Below are 21,183 nucleotides of genomic sequence, written 5' to 3'. Positions count from 1 at the left end.
AGTTTAACCGTCGTAAACAAAATATAAACCGATTCTGAAAAGTCAACTCATTTTAAATTTGATAGTAATGATTTATTCTTCCTGCCGATGTATCGTTAAGTTAACGTTACTAACTTCAGGCTCTCGGGAAGTTTCATGGTAAATTGTGAATCCGCAAATGTACTCGACGAATGTATTCATTACGATGATTATTATCAACACGATACGATACTTTCACAGAGTTGTTGCCGAGCTGTTCGTAGGCAGCAAACTAGCCAATGACGTAACCGCACAGCGATGCAAACTACGCATGATTTGGTCTCTAACCACCTAAAGCGCGACATAACCGCAAGGACGCGGAGAGAATCAGGAATGCACGGGGAGTCTGGAGGTCCCTGCAGGAGCAGGACAAACTCCCGTGGGTGTTTAATATTAAGAGACGAGTTAGCAGTCGCCCCTCGTCACATACGTACGTCATTTGGGTTACGATACGGGGATGCGGAGGGAGAGAGAGAGAGAGAGAGAGAGAGAGGGAGAGAGGGAGAGAGGGAGAGAGATATTGCAGGATGAAGAGCATTTGCCACTGTTTTGTATAATCCTGCAGGACGGAGCAGTAAATGCGAAAAAGATGCGGGGTGCAGTAGGGTGGAAAAATATTTAGAGGTCGCTACCAGTTATTGTAATATTTGTTATTTATTTTTATGCGTACGCCTTACGAACTTATATATATATTAGGGTGATCCTTATTCAGGGTGTTGACGAATTTTTGCCAGACCATCCCCCAAATAAACTTCAAATAATTCGAAAACAATCGCCTAATTTTTTCAGATTTTTACATCGAATCTAAGATAGTCCGCATTGTGATCGAAGTTTCTTATGGAAATTGACACGGGTGAAACGTTTTTTTCTCGGTATATATTTTATTGCAAGAGTAATAATGTTCCAAATAATCTGTAACCGCGAAGTTTTGGTAAGAATTAGTGCCACTGTCTGGGAAAAAATACACATCGTCGTACGAGGCAATCTAGACGAATTGCACAACCTCGAAACCTGACTTTTCTTTTATTTAGAGGAAGTGCAATTTGTCTAGATTGCCTCGTACGACGATGTGTATTTTTTTTTTCCATACAGCATCGCTTGTGCCGACTAAAACCTCGCGGTTACAGATTTTTTTGAACATTATTACTTTCGCGATAAAATATATGGTGCGAAAAAAAGTTTTTCTCACGTCACTTCCATACGAAGCTTCGATCACAACGCGGGCTATCTCAGGCTTGCTGTAAGAATCTGAAAAAATTTGGCGACTCTTTTCAAATGTTTTGAAATTGATTTCAGTGATGGAGCGGTAAAAATTCGTCAACACCCTAAACAAGGACCACCCTGACACATACGATAGTTTATTTGTTTCGTATCACGGTCCAATCAATCGTTCACCAATCAACGTCAAACCGCGCCTAACAATTCCGTATTTGGCTCTTTTCGTCTTTTATCGGAAAGATTAATCCTCTCGGAGAAATTTGGACAACAGTTTTTGTTACCGAAATTGGAGTATCGCGTCACGTTATAATGTCCATGTTTCGTTTTCGGTACTGATTTTTACCAACAACGATTAATCGGACCACGATACGAAAAAAATAAACTAACATATATGTATACATATATACTAGTCCGAAAGGTGTAGACATAAAAAAAAATAAATAAAAAACATAACAATAATCGGTAGCCAACTCTAAATATTTTTCTACCTCCTCCGGGTTTTACGAACAATGTTCTTTTTCAGTATTTGTCACAAATTTTTCGAGTGGCACCTTAAAAAAAAAAAAAAAATGTTGAAAAATGAATCACCCTAAGGTGTGACGGTGAGGGGTGTTCGTAGGGGATGCGTTTCTCTTTCATTGCACATTATTTTTCCTCCTCGGCCTCCTCCTTTTTTTACGATGCATGCAGGTGATTTCGGGGATGCCCCCGTGAGTCACGATCGACGCTATTCCGTATAGACATACATAGGCGAAGAAGGCAAAGAAGAAGAAGAAGAAGGAGGAGGAGGAGGAGGAGGAGGAGGTAGGAAATAAACATGGTATAACGTGTGGCGGAGGGAGGAACGGCTGAACAAGGGTAAGTTAACTACCTTGTTGAACGCGAGGAGAGATATACGCGTCCGTAAGGGTATAAGGTATGTTATATGTATGGAGCTACCTTCAGGTTATATTCTCGAGAGGGGGATGCGGCCGATCGACTTCTGCCTACTAGGGAAGAACAAATCCCGACGACGAACCTCCGCGAAGGCTAAACACGCGAAAAAACGTGCGCGAGACGATGTTGCACGTATATTATATACATATACTATACCAACGCCCGTGTGTAAAATAATTGTTGGAAGAATCTTGTCTGCGTCAATTTTTATCGGCGTGAGTGTAGATAAAACTGATGGAAAAAAAAATAAAAGTCAATATTGCGAATGGCCGATATATCGGAAATTTCAAACGTGCGAAAATGAAATAACGAAAGATTTCGGAACCGTTCGTCTTTCGTTATTTTATTTCCGTAACAAAATAACGAGACTAAAATGATTGCTTTGAAAATTTAACGGACGAGGTTAAATCAGTTTAATTTCAAAATAGTTTACTCAATTTCGGACGATTCTACAGTTAAGAAATAACCATTTTTCTTTAAAAAGAAAAAAAAAAAAAAACTAACAATTCGTTAAATTGTAACGTTACGAATTTGACTCTCTTTACCAAGAAAAAATCAAATAAAAAATTCTACACTTGTCGCAACTCTTTTTCTAATCTTTTTTCAATCGTCTAACCCGCCCGCCGTGTAATTTTCTCCACGTATACACGTATACGTGCTGTAGCATACTTGTAAAACAAATTCAGGCCTAATATTCATGGGCATGTAATAACTATTAGTAACAATTACACTTGTGTTATTACAGCGGGCACGCGCGATTCCGAATGCGATGCGTACCATCATCCCGACTATTTTATTGGCTGGTCGCGTGCACAGCTGCGATCAAATTAAGTTTCGAATCGATCGCTCTCACATATGTACAACAATATATTATACATATATATATGTATGTACACAAACTAGGTATATATGTAACAATACATTTACGTATCCGACTGTCGCTTCATCACATGCTCGCAGGATGATGCATACCCATTTACTTTAACGTAGTTCATCATCATCATCATCATCATCAGCTGTTGCAATGTCAAAGCTTCGCGACGACGGCGATAATCGTAATTTACACCGTATTGCTATCTGTTACAAGCGTCTTGTTTGTGGATTCTTATTTGATATTCCACAGTCTTTAGAGAGACTAATTAATCAATCAGGTGTCGAACACGATTCCGACGAGCAATGTTTATCGACTTATTATGATCACTGATTGAACATGTGTATGTATGTATGTATATATATATATATATATGTACGTATATACGACGATTTGTCATTACTGTAATCCTAATTCCTTCCATGCCCCTCTTAGCTAGTTTCTTCGTTACTGGCCAAGGTATATCATATATACATACACGCAGAGAGAGGTAGAGTAAGTCGTCGTCGTCGTCGTCGCTTTCGAAGGTAAAGAGAAGAAGAAGTCTCTCCTAGGAAAGAGCTGCAGCAGTTTACCCAGTATATGTATATACAATTTTTTTCTTCGCCGTCGTCTTCTTCTTAAAAATGTCTACATACATACATACATACATATATATGTATATTTTTTTTTTTTTCGTAATCGTTTTTTACCACGTCCTCCTCCTCTCCCTCTCTTCTCGACTTTGCCCAGGGTCCGTTTGAGTCGTCTGGATGATACACATGGACAGACACGGGGCACAGACAGCAGGTTCAATAGACTAGAACGCGTCTTGCGGGCGCATGTGTATAATAGATATTTGTACATTCTCGTCCGCGTCGGTGTGCAAGCATCCGTGCATATACAAGCGGCAGGGATGGAGAGGAAGAGAGAAAGAGAGGGAGAGAGAGAGAGAGAGTGAAAAGAGAAGGGCGGCGATCCACAAACCCGTCGGTTTCGAGTCGAAATCATTTCGAAATAATTCAGGGGACAGAGAATATTCCCTTTTCTCGATGCAGGCTCGACCGACGGATACAGATTTGTGTTTGAGTTGTTCATCCCTGCCGCATATATACATGGTGGAATATGCGCGACACCGCAGACCTGCACTGCTTCGTAGGAGTTATTTATGATGGATTAGGACAGGTTTAGCCCGTGCGTAATTTATGTTTTGATCCTTGTACTGTACACACAAATATACACACGCAAACACACACAAACACACACAGGCAAACAGATATATACGCGTTGCACATACGCGTCAACCCCTTCGGAATGTTTTTTACTTCATTATATACGCGCGTGTGACGCGTTTGCTGTTGGAAAAGAAAAAAAAAAAATGGGAGAGATGAGATGAAGAGGGAAATTGGAGACGACGAGACACAGGTGATATTCGTGGTGGTCGCTAAATCTTCGTCGCGAAATCACCCGACTTTTTACAGGCTTTTCAGACAAGAGTCTCATAATTTTCCCTTACCAATTCGGACAAATTGGTTGTAGGAAATTGATAAAAATATACGTATATTTCGTATAATTTTTTTTGCTTTTTGTTTTACGAAAGTACGAACCGTCGCTCGGGTCGGATTGTCCCGTCTAGTCGATGCGCAAAATCGTTTGTAAGGTAATATTTAGGAGTGTTCAAAGTTTGAAGAGAACCTTCCGCCGGTGGTAAAGAAAAATTGTGTCCCATCTGATTTATCTGAAGCTTAAAAAAAATAGCGGGACGTGTTCGTACGAAGAGAAAGCGTATGGCAAACGATTCTCTGATTTTTCGCAAAAACCGCCGACGTTTCCCCGACTATTACAGAATTTCATTAAATTCTACGACAGTTCCAGGTTTTTCAGAATACCCTGATCAGTGACCACCCTGTGAAACAATGTCGCAATGAAATTCATTTGCATCCCAAATATCGGTGCTTCTATGATCTCTGGAATGGCTCCGATACAAGAAAAAAACGTGCGTCATTGACTTTTCTGCGCGACGTTCTGCAGCTTTTGGATTACACTTTGGTGTCGATTCATCACCTTCTCTATTTATGATCCTCGAGTTTGTAGGACAGTTTTAAACCGAGTCTAGCCACCGAATTACATGAGCGTGAGTTTTGACCCCGGGGTAAAACTCGAACCGAACGACAACGATACAGGTGATCGAAAAAAATGGGAACCATCACGCCGTAAAAAGAAGAAGAAGAAGAAGAGGAAGAAGAAGAAGAAGCGGCGTATAACTACATAGCCGGACGGCAAGGAAAAAGGTCTGAAAGGTCCTCTCCTCGACTTTTCACCACCCCAACAATCCCCCGGCACTTAATATGAACCAGAAAACACGTTCACCCAAAATATGCATACAGTTATAGGCGATAAGAAGAATCTCGAGTCAGATTGGCTTGGGTTGGGTGTCAATATTATCTGATTGCGGATGAATAGGCGTGATATTATTATTTCGGGGACTCGAATGAATAATAAAAAGACGACTGGAGGCGATTTGTCCCACTCTTGTTCCGGAGGATAATTTTCGCGAAAATAATGTCGGTAACGTTACCGTAACGATGCATGCGTAAGAAAAATTGCAACTCAATTCGTATCTTTATCCGAGATTTGGCAAATCATTATTTGACAAAATGAACTTCGATATTAAAAACCAATTCCTTGAGGGTTATTTTAAAATCCCAAACAACGATTATTTTTTAGTCTCAGGTTTCGATACTTTTTACATTATTACAAGATAATTCGGTTTTAATAATAACAGTAACAATGTCAAAAAGTTGTTCGTAAATTGTTTAAACAAAAATTTGTCAAATTACAAATGAAATTTTTCCCAGTGCATTTGTACAAACGTCTGTAAACGAGAAAAGAGGACGTCGGTTCGCGTGAAACGTTTTTCGCTAACTTGAAATTGAGAGGTAAAGCCACTTGTCGTTGGCGAAGCCGCGTTATTACAGGCCTAACACACACACAGAGTCCTTTTGTGCGAAAAAAGGTTTTGGCTCGAGGATGATCGCGATCGCAGCACGTATCCAACGTCCGAAATTCCCCAGGTTTTACCCCGCCAGCTATCTCGGAGAGGCACACTTGTTGAATGCGTGGCTTATCTTCAGCTATAGATCACCTAGCTCGCAAGCACCGTCTCTCCTCCTCTCTCTCTCTCTCTCTCTCTCTCTCTGTGTGTCTCCTTCCACAACACCACGTATACCTCCTTCGCGCAAAATTCCATCACGCTCGTGCAACATTAACTCCGTTTCGCACATTCTCAACTGCAATTCGCCACTCTAATCGTGATAAAGTAGAAAAAGATAAAACGGCGTTGGTACGTCAATTTTTTTTTTCTTTTTTTTTAATGAAAAAATAAATGATTTAATAGAAACTCGCGATTCTTACATTTTCTGCGAACGATTAGACATTCCATCGTATTCTCATGATATGCACGGTTGGATAAGAATAAAAAAAAAATAAAATAGAAAAAATGTCCCATCGAGTACACTAAGATTTTTCGATTGATTTAACAAATTGCTTAGTGTATGATTATGTGGGGAAAAAAGTAGAAATTACAAATTAAACGTTGATGTGACAATTTAAACGTTAAAATTACAAAACAATTCTGTCATATTGATTAACAGAAATGTGAACGAATAACGAGAATATAAAGTAAACCTGCCGAGACATTATGTTTAAGTTTAATTATTCTAACAGTGTATGATTACAGTCTTTTGTCGAATCGGTTATACTCGACTCTCGGAGAGAAGCAAAAGTGGCGAGAAACTACAGAGATCGAGTAAAAATTCCGATCAGAGAGACGAGATTGGATTAGATTACAAATCATTTATCAACGCCGTAGCCAAATTCGGCCAAAGGGCAAATGAAAGAGTACGGGTAGTGATACGTGAGACTATACTAAGCGGAAAACAACATGACAGAAGCATATAGTAGTCAGACATCAGCAACGAACATGCATAAATCTCAACGTTACAATAACAATAAGTAAAGAAATAAATACAAAGAGTAACCAATACCGTAAACACGGAGCAAAACAACAGACAGTCGATACAGCGAGCAATAATAATACGAATAAATAAATTGTGTAAGTAAAAGAGAAAGAAAGAAGGAAGGAAAGAGAGAGAGAGAGAGAGAAAGGGAATAGGAATAGGAGGGAGGCATTCTTTTGGGGAGCCGCGCAACCTGAGCCCCGGCAGCATAAATCTAGGAAGAAAAAAGAACTAGGGGTGGTGGGATGTGGTTTGAGAAGGGAAATAAAATCAACCCTTGGCGATAAATAAGCGACAGAGCAAGGGCCTCGTCGATCCCATGAGTCAAATTGCGGTGCAGTACCGTATACGTGGGATACACATGGTTTTGGGGTGGTGGTGGAGGGAATCTAAGGTATTAGAGACACGCGGAGTGTGCCTGCTGCTGCATCTAACATGTAATATGTATAATGTATACCCGCCAATAAAGTTGTGCCAGTGCGTAAAACGCGCGGTCCTATAGTACGGTATGGTATGGTATGGTATGGTATGGTATGGTATGGTATGCTATGGTATGGTATAGTATAGCAGCACGGATGCAGCATCGAATGACTGACCCCCCCCCCCCCTTCCCCCCCTAACTCACAGAATGCAATTTTATCCCGCGGGGAAAGTTGGAGGAAGGGTCTCTCCTCCTCTTATCTCTAGCTCTCTTTCTCGCAATGTTTCTCGACGGCGTAATGGACTCTTGAATAAAACAGGCGAAGAGAGCCTCCATCCTCCTCATCCTACTACAGCCTAGGAAGGCGGATGTCTTGCGCAATATAGGTGTAAGTATGTACGCACATGCATGTACCAAGAACGGTGTTAAATTCTGCATCCCCCTCCTACTCGTCGCGTTTCTCTGATCTCCGATTCTCGGAGAAGGAAATGAACTTTTCCCCTAACCTCTATCTGAGGAGCATGGACACCTTGACAAGTTGCAGGGTGTGCAACATCGCGATACGAGTTCGCTGCATAACTTCGACGGTAGATTTATATCCAACCGACTGATTGACGACGATGACGACGATGACGACGATGACGACGATGATCATCGTCACTGCTGTGCAAAACGCTTTTATGTATTGCGTAAATGATTACGGTCAAACGATGAAGAATATTCATCGAATTTTAATGATGAAGTTAGGTTAGGTTAGGCTTGGTTTGATTAGGTTAAGTTAGGTCAAGTATAATCGTAACGATATAACGTGCAAAGGAAAAATTGTCACCTCCCACCTTTTGGGCTGCCTAAGATTTCGTAAACCATGATAATTAACAATGGTACTAGGATTTTGGTAGCGCACAGGTAGAATGGTAAGGAAGAATTTGACGATGGATTGGAATGTTTAAACCGTTCATTAACTTGGACAAATATCGTCGAATTACCCGACTTTTTATACCGATGTGGAAACAATTTCTTTGCATTCTTTCCAAGGATTTAAAACTCTGCGCATCTCCGAAGATTTCACAACATTTAATATCCGTACATATAAAAGCTGGTTTAGCGGAATTTTTCATATGGTATTTTGTAATAAGTCGGTAACGCAAAAGATCCAAAGATCTTCTGGTCAAGTACAACGTGGATTGATTACGAGCTGCGTGACGCAAGGCCCGCACCACAAAGATCAAGATTCAAGAACTGGAGCAGCGAATCCATGAAACGAAGTATCGCGTAATGCAAGCACCGCAGTTCCACTTCAACTTCTTCAATTAAACGCCCTCCGGGATTAGGGCTATGATTCGAGAAGATCGTTAGGTGGAGGAAATCGCCGCCAAGGACCAGAAGAAGAAGAAGAAGAAGAAGAAGAAGAAGAAGGGCAAAAAGAAGAAGAGTGAACCGGCGCTGCAGCGCAACCAAGGGCTTCGGAAATGACGAAACAAAAACAAGTTTTGAAGAAGGCCCGAGGGGCTGGCATAGGTTGGGTCAGTTTTTCATATTGTCTACCTGTCGGCTACTTCAGAGGAGAGTTTCGTGGCTGTTAGCACCTCCCTTTGTAACGAACCCACCAGCGTCACGAAGAGACCGAGGGGGAGAGAGAGAGAGGGAGAGAGAGAAAGGAGAGCGGAATGGAACTGAGGAGAGAAGCGAGAAGCGAGAAGAGACTAGGCAGGCTTCTCTTCTTCTCCTTCTTCATTCCATTCTGTTCACCTCTCTTCGCGGTCCGTGGATGATGGTGTCCCAGCAGTGCTGCAGCACCACCAGAAGAACCAAGAGAGAAAAATGCCTCGAGACTCTCGACAAAGTAGGTATACATGTCCATGAGTATGTGTATGTTTACGTGTCCGTACACGTATGCATATCCATAAGAGTTGGAAAAGCCGTGGGTTTCCAAGGCGGAGGGGAAGAGCACCCATTGTTATGACATTAGCTGGTCCCTCTCGACTCTCCGATGCTGCAACGCCGAACGAAGCGGATCCGAAGAGGACCTGCAGCACTTTCGGCTCGCCGATTTTCTTTGTCGGTACGATAAAGTCGCCGAAGAAGAAATAGACCATCGAGATGGAGACGGGACCGAGGATCGGTGGAAAAAGAGCGACGGATCGAGCTGCTGCTGCAGTCACTGTGTTGTTGTGTCGAAGATGGAAGATGAAGAGGATGAAGAGGATGAAGATGAGAAGAAGGAGGAGGAGGAGGACTGCAGGGTAATAAGCAACGCAACTGTGCAGAGATACCCATTAACTTTTTTATCTTTCGGAGGCAGCAGCTTAACGCCAAAAAACACTGCAGTGCTACCGAGTTCGACCCCTCGACTTTCTAACTAAACGATTTCGACTCAAGTGTCGTTTTCAATCGTCAGTTCATGAGATGATTATTTCGAAAAAGAGAAATTCGTACCGTAGGTATCGCATTTCGGAAGATGAGTAGGTAGGTATATCACTGTTCAAAATTTCTTCATGTAACTTCCTACGCTGTGTTGGAAGTTTTTTTTATATCGTTCCTATAAATTTTTAGTAAAATCAAAATCAGCTTCATTGCGAATTGAAGACAAATGTATGCATATAGTAATTTACGTAGCTGCGTCGAATTTGTAAATTTGCAACCTGATTTCGAAAAATTGAAAAAAATTAAAAATTTCTCTCAGTGCTACCGTTGTACGAAGACGGCCCCATATGTAACACGTACCTTTATACCATAGTCATATTTACACTGGTATTGCCAAATAACATATCACACCTATAAAAGATGCCGATTTTAAATCCCGGCATCAACCCAGCATCGCGCATACCCTGCAGCGCAATAAGCCATCGATGGAAAGCCATAAGTTTTTATATGGTTACGTGGGGTAAGGTGGGCACGCGATATGATGGTGGTGCAGCAGTAGCAGCAGCAGCAGCGGCAATGGGGGTTCAAACTGATTGTGAGAGAGGGCAGAGACCCCTCTTTTCTCTTTGTGCTTCACGTACGTACTACACATGTACATATATGCATGGATATGCGTGCGGTGTTTTTTACTTCCCCCTTCCCCCAGCTTTACTTCTTTTTTTTACGATACTACAAGATGGCGTGACCGTATAATATTGTACCACTATAATATTGAACGTAAAATAACTCGGGGTATTTTATACATCGGTTCTCTCATGACATATTATTATTATTAAACATACTTCAGCTGTTGAAACGTTGTTATCAAAAAATAGAGTACCAAATTTCAATGTTACTGCCAAAGATTCTCGTTTTTTTTTTTTTTTTTTTTTTTTTTTTTACTTCTATCGATAATACATCGTAGTTACACACGTTCGGATGATCTTTGTTCGATAAAAATCTTTACAGTTGTATACGAGCGTCCGGTTCCGGTTGCATTATTTGGATCCTAACGGTGAGGAAGGCGGTGTGTACAATAAAAGCAAAAGAGAAAAGATCAGAAGTCGAGTAATAAAAGTAAAGGAAAAAATTAGAAGGCGAATGAAAGGCATCGGATTTATGGTACGTCATTAAGTTTTGCCATTTGGCTTCAGCGTGTGCTTGCATACACACAATGTGTCCACCTTAAACGTACGTGCATTGTAGATGTACAACGTGTACGTGATGTATATCCAAGGATTACCATTTTACTGCCGTTTTTGAATCATCTGTGAGGGGGGATTAGAGGAAAATAAAAATTACGATGATGGATAAAATTCGCACTGGCAGATAATGGAATGAATGGAGATGGGGAAGAGAAAATCGACGGTAGGTATAAAAGTTTGTCGAGCGATAAAAGGATTCTTTTAAAATGTCTTTGTTGAGCAACTTGTATACGATGTTGTAACAACAAATTCTGTTCAATTTGTCCAAGGATCGCTGTGTGGATAATAACGCTATACGTGTAACACACGCCGAAATATTTACACAAACGACGCGACTTTGATTCACGTTCTTACGTACGTAACAACCGGCTTTGGATTATAGTGGAAAAAAAAAGAATAACATCCGATTCGAATTTCGAACCACGAGTTCAGATTCGTGATTAACGATTTTAAAACCTTCGGATACCGTGTTACATGAAAATATGCATATGATCTTGGATTCGTTATCGGTGACCTAAAAAACCTCGGCCTACCAATTTCTGCCGAAATCGGAATATTTTTAGACTTTTTTCCACCGTATTGAATCGCCATTTTGAATTTTACAATCCGACTTGAGATTCGTGATCAGCCGCCCAACAAACCGACGAGTACAAATTTTCATCAAAATCCAAATGTATTTAGTTTTTTTTTTTTTTCAGCTTATCGAATACGCCAAATTTGAATTTTGCAAATCTGACCTTACATTCGTGATTAGCGATCCGAAAAGCCTCACGGTACCAATTTTCGTTGAAAACCAATCGTCCATTCTCAAGCTATATCATCGTTTTTATTCGATTTTTTGGAATTTTGCTATTCAAATAATCGAAAAAGTACCAAACCGATCAAAGTGAAAATCTAAGGGGTGTTTTAAGTTTGGAAAAGTCGCGTCCATTGAGCCATCGGACAAAAGAAAAGTTTCAAAACGTTTCGAGATCTATTGAAATCTAAATTTTTAATTTTCGGAGGTTAATTCCTGCGATAACATCCTTTTTTCGCCGAAAATGATGAGAAACAACAAGTCGATAAAAGCATCAACGCCAGAATCGTGTATAATTCATTCTTAATAACAGTAAAAGGTTGGACGGATGGATCGGGGTTATTTCGAGGTGAAGAAGATCGCACGAAGAGCAAACGACAGCGGAACAAGATTTGAATCTAGAGTGCACAAAGAGGCAACTGCGTCATAAAATCTTGTCTTTTCAAATAGAATAGATGCGAGAGTAGAAGCCACGTGTAGGATACGGATGTACACTTGGGTACAACGAATCTGAGACGGCTAATTTTTTCCACTAGACAGTCACGTTGGCAACACTGAGAAACCCGCAGCGCCACGGTCGGCCGAACGCGAAACAAACTCAATCTCAATAAATGTCGGATCGACGCGTCAATTCTAAGGTTAGGTTCGACGGTCATGGGTTATGTTACGTTTACTGAGATCGAGTTTGTTTCGCGCTCGGCCGACCGTGGCGCTGCGGGTTTCTCAGTGTTGCCAACGTGACTGTCTGGTGGAAAAAATTCGAGGTCTCGGACTCGTTGTCCCCAAGTGTACCTACATAAATGTAGGTACAACGTCTGTGATACACACGTGACTTTTACTGGGCGTGAAGTTTGGAGTGAAAGAAATAAATACCGGGGAGAAAAGTCGTATAAGGTGTGAACTAAAAGCGCATGCACGGCATTTAATATCCGTCATATTACAAAATGCGCTTTTAAGAGACGTAGAGGATGAAGATGGGGAGGGGGGGGGGGGGAGAAAGCGGCAGCGGTATCGGGAATAAAAGAAGGCGATAATGCGATTCTTAATTGCTATCGTAAACTCAACGTGTCCCTGGATTCCTGTCTTCTTCTTGATATTGCTTAATAAAATCGCTTTATTAAAGCCCCTAAACTTCGGTGATATTCCATACGCACAGTTTTATGTTGCGCAGGCTATAATCAGATATTACAGGTACCCATACATATATATATATATATACACATATAATACACACACCTTGTAAAAGTGACCGATAAAATTTGAAAGAATATTTCAGAACAAAGAAACTTTCGGTGTATTAATTGTGAAAATATGTTACAAATACAAGTTAAACATATTAAGCAACAATATTTTTATTGAACGAATTTTTAACATTGATTTAACCAAGTTTTCAGAAACGATGATCATTTTGTCGTCCCGTGTTTATTATACGAAAGAAAAAGAATATTTGCGTATTTTACCCCTTCGAATTGACTGTATTCTTCTTTTTTATGCTCTTTTCTTTTTCATCCCAGCGAAAATTTCGAACAGTACAACAATATTCGATCATAAAATTATAGACCTCTCTGTAACGCGAATTTTTTTTTCCACAATCTATAACAAATGTGAAAATATCGCAGTATATATTTGAGTAAAACGAGAAACGGTAAATTACGGGCACGAACATGGGAAAAAATTGTTCTCTGAAATCGAGATTATTATAATATTATAAAAAAAAATAATAATTTCAAAAATACGTTCCAGGATCGAGTGTAGCGATGATAAGAGAATAACGAGCGTTACGTTAACGACTAGATATCGCGTACACGTTGATACGTGTAGGACGAAGAAGAAGGAGGAGAAAGAAGTAGGGTAAAGGGTAGCGCACGGTACACATCTAAACACGAGCATAGTTGTTGCGCATCAAGTTTGAACTAAACTTTCAAGTCACGTACGACCAACGCGCATCTGATGCAGCCAGAAACGTTGTCCCGTGTAACGTAAGTACTAGTCAGACGTGTTTCTGCGCTGATTCGTGATACGTAGTAAAAAAAAAAAAAATAAATAAAACGTAAGCAATGCAAGGTGCCTGTACTGTGTAATATATGTAATATATGTAATACATAGTACGAACGGTATGAATGGTAGGAATAAAATTTGAAGAACAAAAAACAAAGAAAAAAAAAATAAATAAACAAAAAGGAAAATAACGGAATGAAACTCTGGAGAGAAAAGAATTCGAAGAATAACAAGAAAAATTGTCACTGTCTGAAGTGAAATAAAATTCTTAAAGAATGATAGAAAAGGAACAAAATAAGCGACTGCGATGAAAATTCAAAAAAAAATCTCTTCATCCTCGCATCGTTCACAAATGTAACCTGCGGAAAAACACTTTGTACCGTAATGATATACATATAATGTTTTGCAAATCGGCTTTGTTAATTAGCCCGGTCCGTTCGCTGCAAAAAAGCTCGAAGCTCAAAGCGCAACTGCAACTGCAACTCCGCAAATTCGGGGTTAAAGTTTCAAAGTAAATAATAATAATAATTTTTATTATTATTATTATACGCAAAGTTACGTTTCGCGTGTTTGTATGTAACTCGTTACGATAACGAGACAGATTTTTTTATTACTTTTCGCATTTATTGCCGGGTCATTTTATTTCATCGTTTTTTTCCCATCGCGTCGGTACGATCTTTAAACTCCTCGCTCTGCATTTCTTCGACAATTTCTTGTTTCTTTTACTTTTTTCTTTAAGAGCAAGCAACTTTTCCACAGCCTTGCGATTTCTCTTTTCCGCCTTATAATTTTTTTACATCTCTCGGTGGACCATTTTTTTTTTTTTTTGGCGATCTTTTTTTTTTTTTTCCACATCTTTCCGTATTACAAGATATTATTTACTCGCATGTCTGCCGCACGAAATTCGGATCAAGAAGAAGAAGAAGGAAAAAACATCAAAATTTATATACATATACCTAAAAAAAAAAAAAAATGCGTCAAAAGCTTCGGTCTCAGGGGAAAAAAAACAACAACAACTACAACAAAAAATACAATCTCGCCACTTTCTAAATACGTTGGTACGCGCAATGCCTGTGCAGCGTATAATAAAGGCTTGCTGCGACATGCTGCATCACAATAAGGAAAACGTGTTAAAAGCATATTAGTGACGCACTTTTACAACCGTCAAGATCGTTACAGACTATATTACAGGTATACCTAACAATGTATACATGTACGAACGAAGAGCCGATATTACAAGCTTACGGCAAGTAAATTTCTGTATTATCAAATACAGTATTGAATTGAGGAAACGACGGGATAAAAAAAAAAAGAAGAAAAAAAAAAAGAGAACACGAGTCAAGGAATATCGAAGTGATTGAAAAATTGAAAAATAAAATGAAAAGTAAGTAAACAATCGAAGAATAGTCGCGAGAAGAAAAGAAACTCTCGTATAATTCGATCGCTCTTCCTCTCGATATTTTAATTATTATTAACCAATTCGACGCGTCTTCCTCATACGTAACAACAAATTCAACGATATGCGAACGAAACGACGAGCGTTTGATATTACGATGCTAGTTTGTAATCGATAACTTACCACCAATTAGCCTGAACCCCGTTGTGCTGAGTGACGAGGGCGAGTATTATTGCGACGATCATGATCGTGGTCGTCGACGTCGACGAAGATGACGACGACGATGACGATGAAGATGACGGTGCACCGATACCACCGGTTATACAATTTGAAACGCGACTAGTAACAGTGGTGGTTGTATTACGAGGCACTGCGATCTCGGCCATTCGAGATTCCGATATTATCGTATTACGCATATACATATATAATAATATATAAACTAAACCCAGGCTGCACACTGATGCGGGAGGAGAAAATAATTGGCGATTATGTCACACTGCACTCGAAGCGTGGAAAGGTGAAGAAAAGGGAAAGAAGATAAAAAAAAAAAAAAAAAAAAAACCCCGACACTGTTATACGTAATAAAATATCTCCTCCACCTCCTCCTCCCCCCTCCCCCCACTCCTCCCACCACCGTCGACGTCCTCTACGAGCGTCCCCTTAAATACCGACAATTAATTAGTCCTGTTTATCTCTTAGCCTAGCATCTCGCTTAACCGACGCTTGTTATTTATATTTTTATTATTTTTTAATTTTTATATATATATAATTTTTATACTCTGCAGTTAGTATTATTGTTGTTGTTGTTATTATTATTATTGTAACCGGTGTTACGCTTTTTATTTCTTGTTCTTTCCGTTTTTTCTCTTATTCTCGTTCTTGCCACGTTTTTACATTAACAAATTACTACACGTGTGTATACGTATATAATAATATATTGAATATAAAATTTTGTGATTTAGCGTAAGATTCGTTTTTTAAATATCACACACAACGGTTGTTTTTACGGTTAGTAATAATCGCGTGAATTATTGTTGCTGTTGTTTTTTTTATTTATAAACACGCATCCGTCAAACGGTATGTATAATACAATACCTACGAGGATCACAATTTTTAGGCATTCAATGTTGGCAAGAACGACGTATACGTTGTATCGTGAGAAAGCGTGGATATACGTCTACATGAGCACATACATAGATATAGAAATGCACAAATCGACGAGTTTGCAACGTGAACGGGTTTCGACTTGTCGTTTAGTTTTTCCGGAAGAGGAATTCTCGCACGTCAAAAGATTATCGTTTTATTCCTCAAGATATTCGCCTCGTATCGTCCCCCGATACGGTCGAAGAGGCAATGAATAACTAGAATACAATCATCACCATCGCGATGATTGTTCGTAACGAAACTTCACGCAAGTGAAAATCATTCGTTTCGACAAATACAATTGTCTGCAAGACCTCGGGCGTGATTTGTAATTTTTCTTTCTTTTTTTTTTATTTGTTTATTTATTTTTTTTTTATTACTTTCGGGGGAGGGGGTCGCTCGCCTGGATCACAGACAAGCTGCGACGTTCAATTATGCGCGATTTGTTTATTACCCGGCGTAGCGGCGGCGGTAGAACCGTTTCGTTCGGCGGTCACCAACTGACTGTGACTCGTGAAACGCCACGAGGAACGTACGAAACGAGGGGGGATTGGGGGCGTTGACTAAAACCCGTCCTTGCCGTGCGATTGGACACCCGAGGGGAGGGACTTGAGGGCTAATTGGAGATTTGGACACCCCCTACCTTGCGATAGACGATAGGCACACACGTTCGTCGCTTTAACAGCCGATGAGCCGATCCGTTCGGTCCTGGTTACGCGTTTGTTCTTCACCGATGCCCGATGACGGTCCCGCATGCGGCTCCAATTCGTCTCCCGGTTTTTTTTTTTTTTTCTTTTTTTTGGAATCACTTTTGCGATTTACGGGTACGTTTGTTTTCGGAATTGGAACGATGGTGTGTTTGAAGGGAGAGGGTGATGTGATTGAAAAATAAAACCTTCTAGGTCATCGGTCGAGCCGAGTAAAATTGTATCGACGTAAGTATATACGTATGCGGGATCCGAACGAGTTGAAGAAACAATTGAAAGAGAGCGGGAATCGAGGTACGCGGATAATTAAAATGGCCGAACTTGACTCGCTTCGAATTAATTTTAAATAGTAAGATATTTGTCGAGAATATTTGATGAGAGATTTCGATCGAACGATCGGCAGCGGGACGGCAAGGATATTTTAAACCTATTCGTCATCTTCGAACAATGTCGGAAAATCGGGAATTAAGCTTGCGAAATTCATACCTAAATTCATAACCTCGATTCACACAATCGTGTATAAAATATCACCGGTATAATATGTAATTTATAAAATCGTTGAAAGAGTCGACGATTAGATGTAAGAAACATTGATTCCGTCACGTTTTTTATTCGAGTTTTTTTTTTATTTTTGTCTTTTGGCTGACCCGACGAGTGAGATTCGAGAAAAAAACCCCACCGAATGATCGAGTCTCAGTGCACAGCTGTTGCAAGACATTGATTAACCTTTTCAATCACACGTTTTTCGAATTAATATTTTGGCCTGAATTTAATTGTTGGCTGATCACGAATCTGAAGTCGGAATTTGATGACTTCTAAATCCAATATGGCGGATGTGAAATCGAAAAAAAAGTATCAAAACCCGACGATTCTCACCGAAACTTGTTACCCGGGAGTTTTTGGGGTTATAAGAAGTGACAAAGATCATTGGAAGTCGTAAATAAACTGTTACAAGGATGACTGTAAGATGTAAAAAATTTTTACACGGCACTCTGAGCGTTCCACTCTGCCCGAAAGGGTTGAACATACACAGCACAGTATTTGTGTATTTACTCAGGCACAATGGGCGCGTTATACATTGCATAGATGACGGGTATAACAACGAGGCGAATTAACTTTACGTACACCCTGTATACCAGGTGCTGGTTTCAGCCGACAAGGGCTCTCTTTTACGGCATTGCTATTGTTGCATGGGCAGCTACCTCATTGTGCATGGCTAATCAGGCATGCCCACCCTTCTTGTTATGCTCAAACACTATTATATGTATACACCACCGCTATTACCACCACCAACACTCCGCCTTAAACTTATACTGCACCAAATTTCATTCCGCTCCTGCAGGCTCGTTACAAGCCTTCATAGTTCGGCCGCTGTTATCCTAGCGAAAATTTCGGAGCTCGGTTTTTTTTTTTTTTTTTTTTTTTACACCACAATCGAAAAATATTGTTCCAAGTGCAAAATGAAAATTAGTTTTCCAGCTGTTACCGGAAAGTCTGTTATCGATTTATACATAACGATTAATGCTGAGGAAAAAATGGTTAACTCGCGATTTTCGAACTGTTTGAAATTCAGTAAACCCGAAGAAAACGAAACATATTCAAATTTTTCAATCTTAGTTCCTTAAAAATCATTATGAAAATAAGAAAATATTCAGATTTTGTTCGAACGTTATTAATTTCGACCTTGTCATGTCTCAGTATAAAATTTTTAATAATCTTTGAATTTTTTACTACACACTATAATTACGGTGACAATTATATACATATATACATATGTAAACGCATGTATCCAACTTGTGTAATACAATTGTACGCGAGAATCGTTCAACGCGTGATTACACGGGTTTCGCACGGGAATTGTGAACGAATACCTACGCGAGTTAAACAAACGGCTGCAGGAAATTGATCGAAATCCTCGAACCGCAACTTGTATAGGTATAACATAATACTTGAATAGCTCAGCTTTGCTTCTGGGTCAAGTGGCGCGGTACGGATGATTTAAATTCGGCGCGGCTCGTCGCATTGCAAAAATAGGCGGAAATCGGATGGATTTGAAAAAATTTTTTTGGAAGCTTTGCTTCAGGGGTCGTGCTTGCGTAGAAATAATACTTGGTGAAATTAAAAAATATCACGGTCGATCGTTTACTACGAGTTCGCGTGGAATGTCCCATACACATATACACATATAAACGTATAATTAAGTAATAAAATATTTGTACGCCGGCATGAAACGACGATAAAAGCTTTGATCTCGGCAAAATAAGGCGAGGCAATAACGATACGCGTATGCATGTACGTAATGTGGATACATAGACGTGCGCGTGTTTGTCTATAATACAATAAATAACTCGTATCTCTGAGAAATATGACGAACACCGTTTCGATATTTTAGGGTTTATTTACCTTGCGCAAATAACAGCGCGCGCGCGAAGAAAGGGAGAATGTTAAAAAGCACACGACGAATGTTATACCTGAAAAGTGAAAATAGAAAGAAATTGGGATTAAAAGTAAAAAAAAAAAAAAAAAAAGGAAGAAGGAAATATGAGTACGAAGAAAAAAAAAATTAAAGATTTCTCGGGAATATTCTTAAAAGGTGTGTAAGAATAAAAAGGAAAAAAAAAGAAAAAATAAATACTCGTGAAAAGAGATGAAACTATAAAATGTAAATAAAACGGCCGCAGTTCAAACTGAGACCTAGTATAACGCTGCGGTATAATATAATCCTTATCTGTTCCTTGAAAAAACGAGACTCCAAAGCCAGGATATTACCTATACATACATATGCATATATGTTTATATATATATATATATATGTATATACGACAAATTACTTGGGAATCTCTGTAAATATTACACTGTTAAAACCGCCGAAAGCGTTGATTGCACCTCATACCGGTATTTATACCACATGCACGTATATATTATGTATATATATGTGTGTATGTGTATGTAACATATATGCATTTATGTATAACTTGTGTGTACCCATATACGAGAGTAATTAATTTTTAATTGCTGTATCTACAAGTTGACGTGACTCTTAACTCCGAGATACTTGAGGGGAGACAAATCACGACGCAAATACAAGAAAATGAGCGTTAAATGTGTGACAAATTTTTATACCTATAATATTTACCTCGAGATTTGCACCTTTGAGTTCTGTGTGTATTGTAATTTTTTTTCTGCTTCTTACTTCTTTTTTCTCGTAATCTTCTAAAATTGTTTTTTCTTTTGTTTTGACACAAATTTGAATAAATTCGTGAAAAAAATAACGACGGTGTATAACTCGTGGGAAATGAAGAGGAAGAAGAAAGAAACAGAGAATAATATGTAACGGCGAAGAATTGTGAAAATTTTATTTCGATAGTGGTGAAAATACGCGTAACCGCGAGTCGACTTCAACTTACTTGTAACCGAAAGGCGATTTGGCAATTGTTTCCGTTTTGTTTCGGCGGGCGGCTGCAGCTTTCAAGACGAGAGTATCGCCGAGGTTCAGCATAAATCAAAATTTCAATTATCGCAGCTATACCGGTAGAACGGAGAGACGCCGGGCACGTAATATAAGAGTTATAACGCAAGTAAAAGCACGGATACACGAGAAGAGAAAGCTCAGGCTCAGAGAACACCGCGGTGTTATCATCATCATTATTACAGGCACCGAACGCTAATTTATCATTTTACAACGGGCGCCCGGCAAATCCGTGACAAATTCTTGACAGTTTGAAAAACCGCAAACTTCGGCAGCGGCGCACTGAATTCGCGGAAGCGCCGCGCCATTTTTATCTTCGACTGTCTTTCGTTTTTTTCCTGACCCCCCCCCCCCCCCTCCCGCCCCTCAAATTGGCGTCTAAACGATTAGCTGAAGTTAGTAACGATTCATGTTGAGGACGAACCCTTACTTCTTGATCTTGAAATTGTTTGAAATTCGGTGAACCGTAATAAAAAAAAAAAAAAAAAAAAACATACCGATCGATTCTCCTTGTGAAAATAAGAAAATAGACGAGGTTGAAGTTAGCAACGTTATCGTAACGAAACGTTGAGAAAAAAATCAGTATTTTCTTATTTTAACAAAC

The 21,183-nt window shown here is 39.6% G+C and overlaps 1 protein-coding gene across 1 annotated transcript in view; it reads right to left on the bottom strand.

Moving 5' to 3' along the window:
- Window positions 1–15,799, bottom strand: part of LOC124182196 (protein Wnt-4-like) — a 48,698-nt gene extending 32,899 nt beyond the window's left edge. The window contains exon 1 of the mRNA XM_046569134.1: window positions 15,444–15,799. Coding sequence (XP_046425090.1) covers window positions 15,444–15,682 — 239 coding nt within the window. The 5' untranslated portion in view covers window positions 15,683–15,799. The remainder of the gene's footprint in view (window positions 1–15,443) is intronic.
- Window positions 15,800–21,183: the final 5,384 nt, after the last annotated feature.

Source organism: Neodiprion fabricii, chromosome 5 (genome assembly GCF_021155785.1).
Source record: "Neodiprion fabricii isolate iyNeoFabr1 chromosome 5, iyNeoFabr1.1, whole genome shotgun sequence".
Classification (NCBI taxonomy): Eukaryota; Metazoa; Arthropoda; class Insecta; order Hymenoptera; family Diprionidae; genus Neodiprion; species Neodiprion fabricii.
Note: the sequence above shows the minus strand (reverse complement) of the source record. Positions and strands in the feature narration are given on the sequence as shown.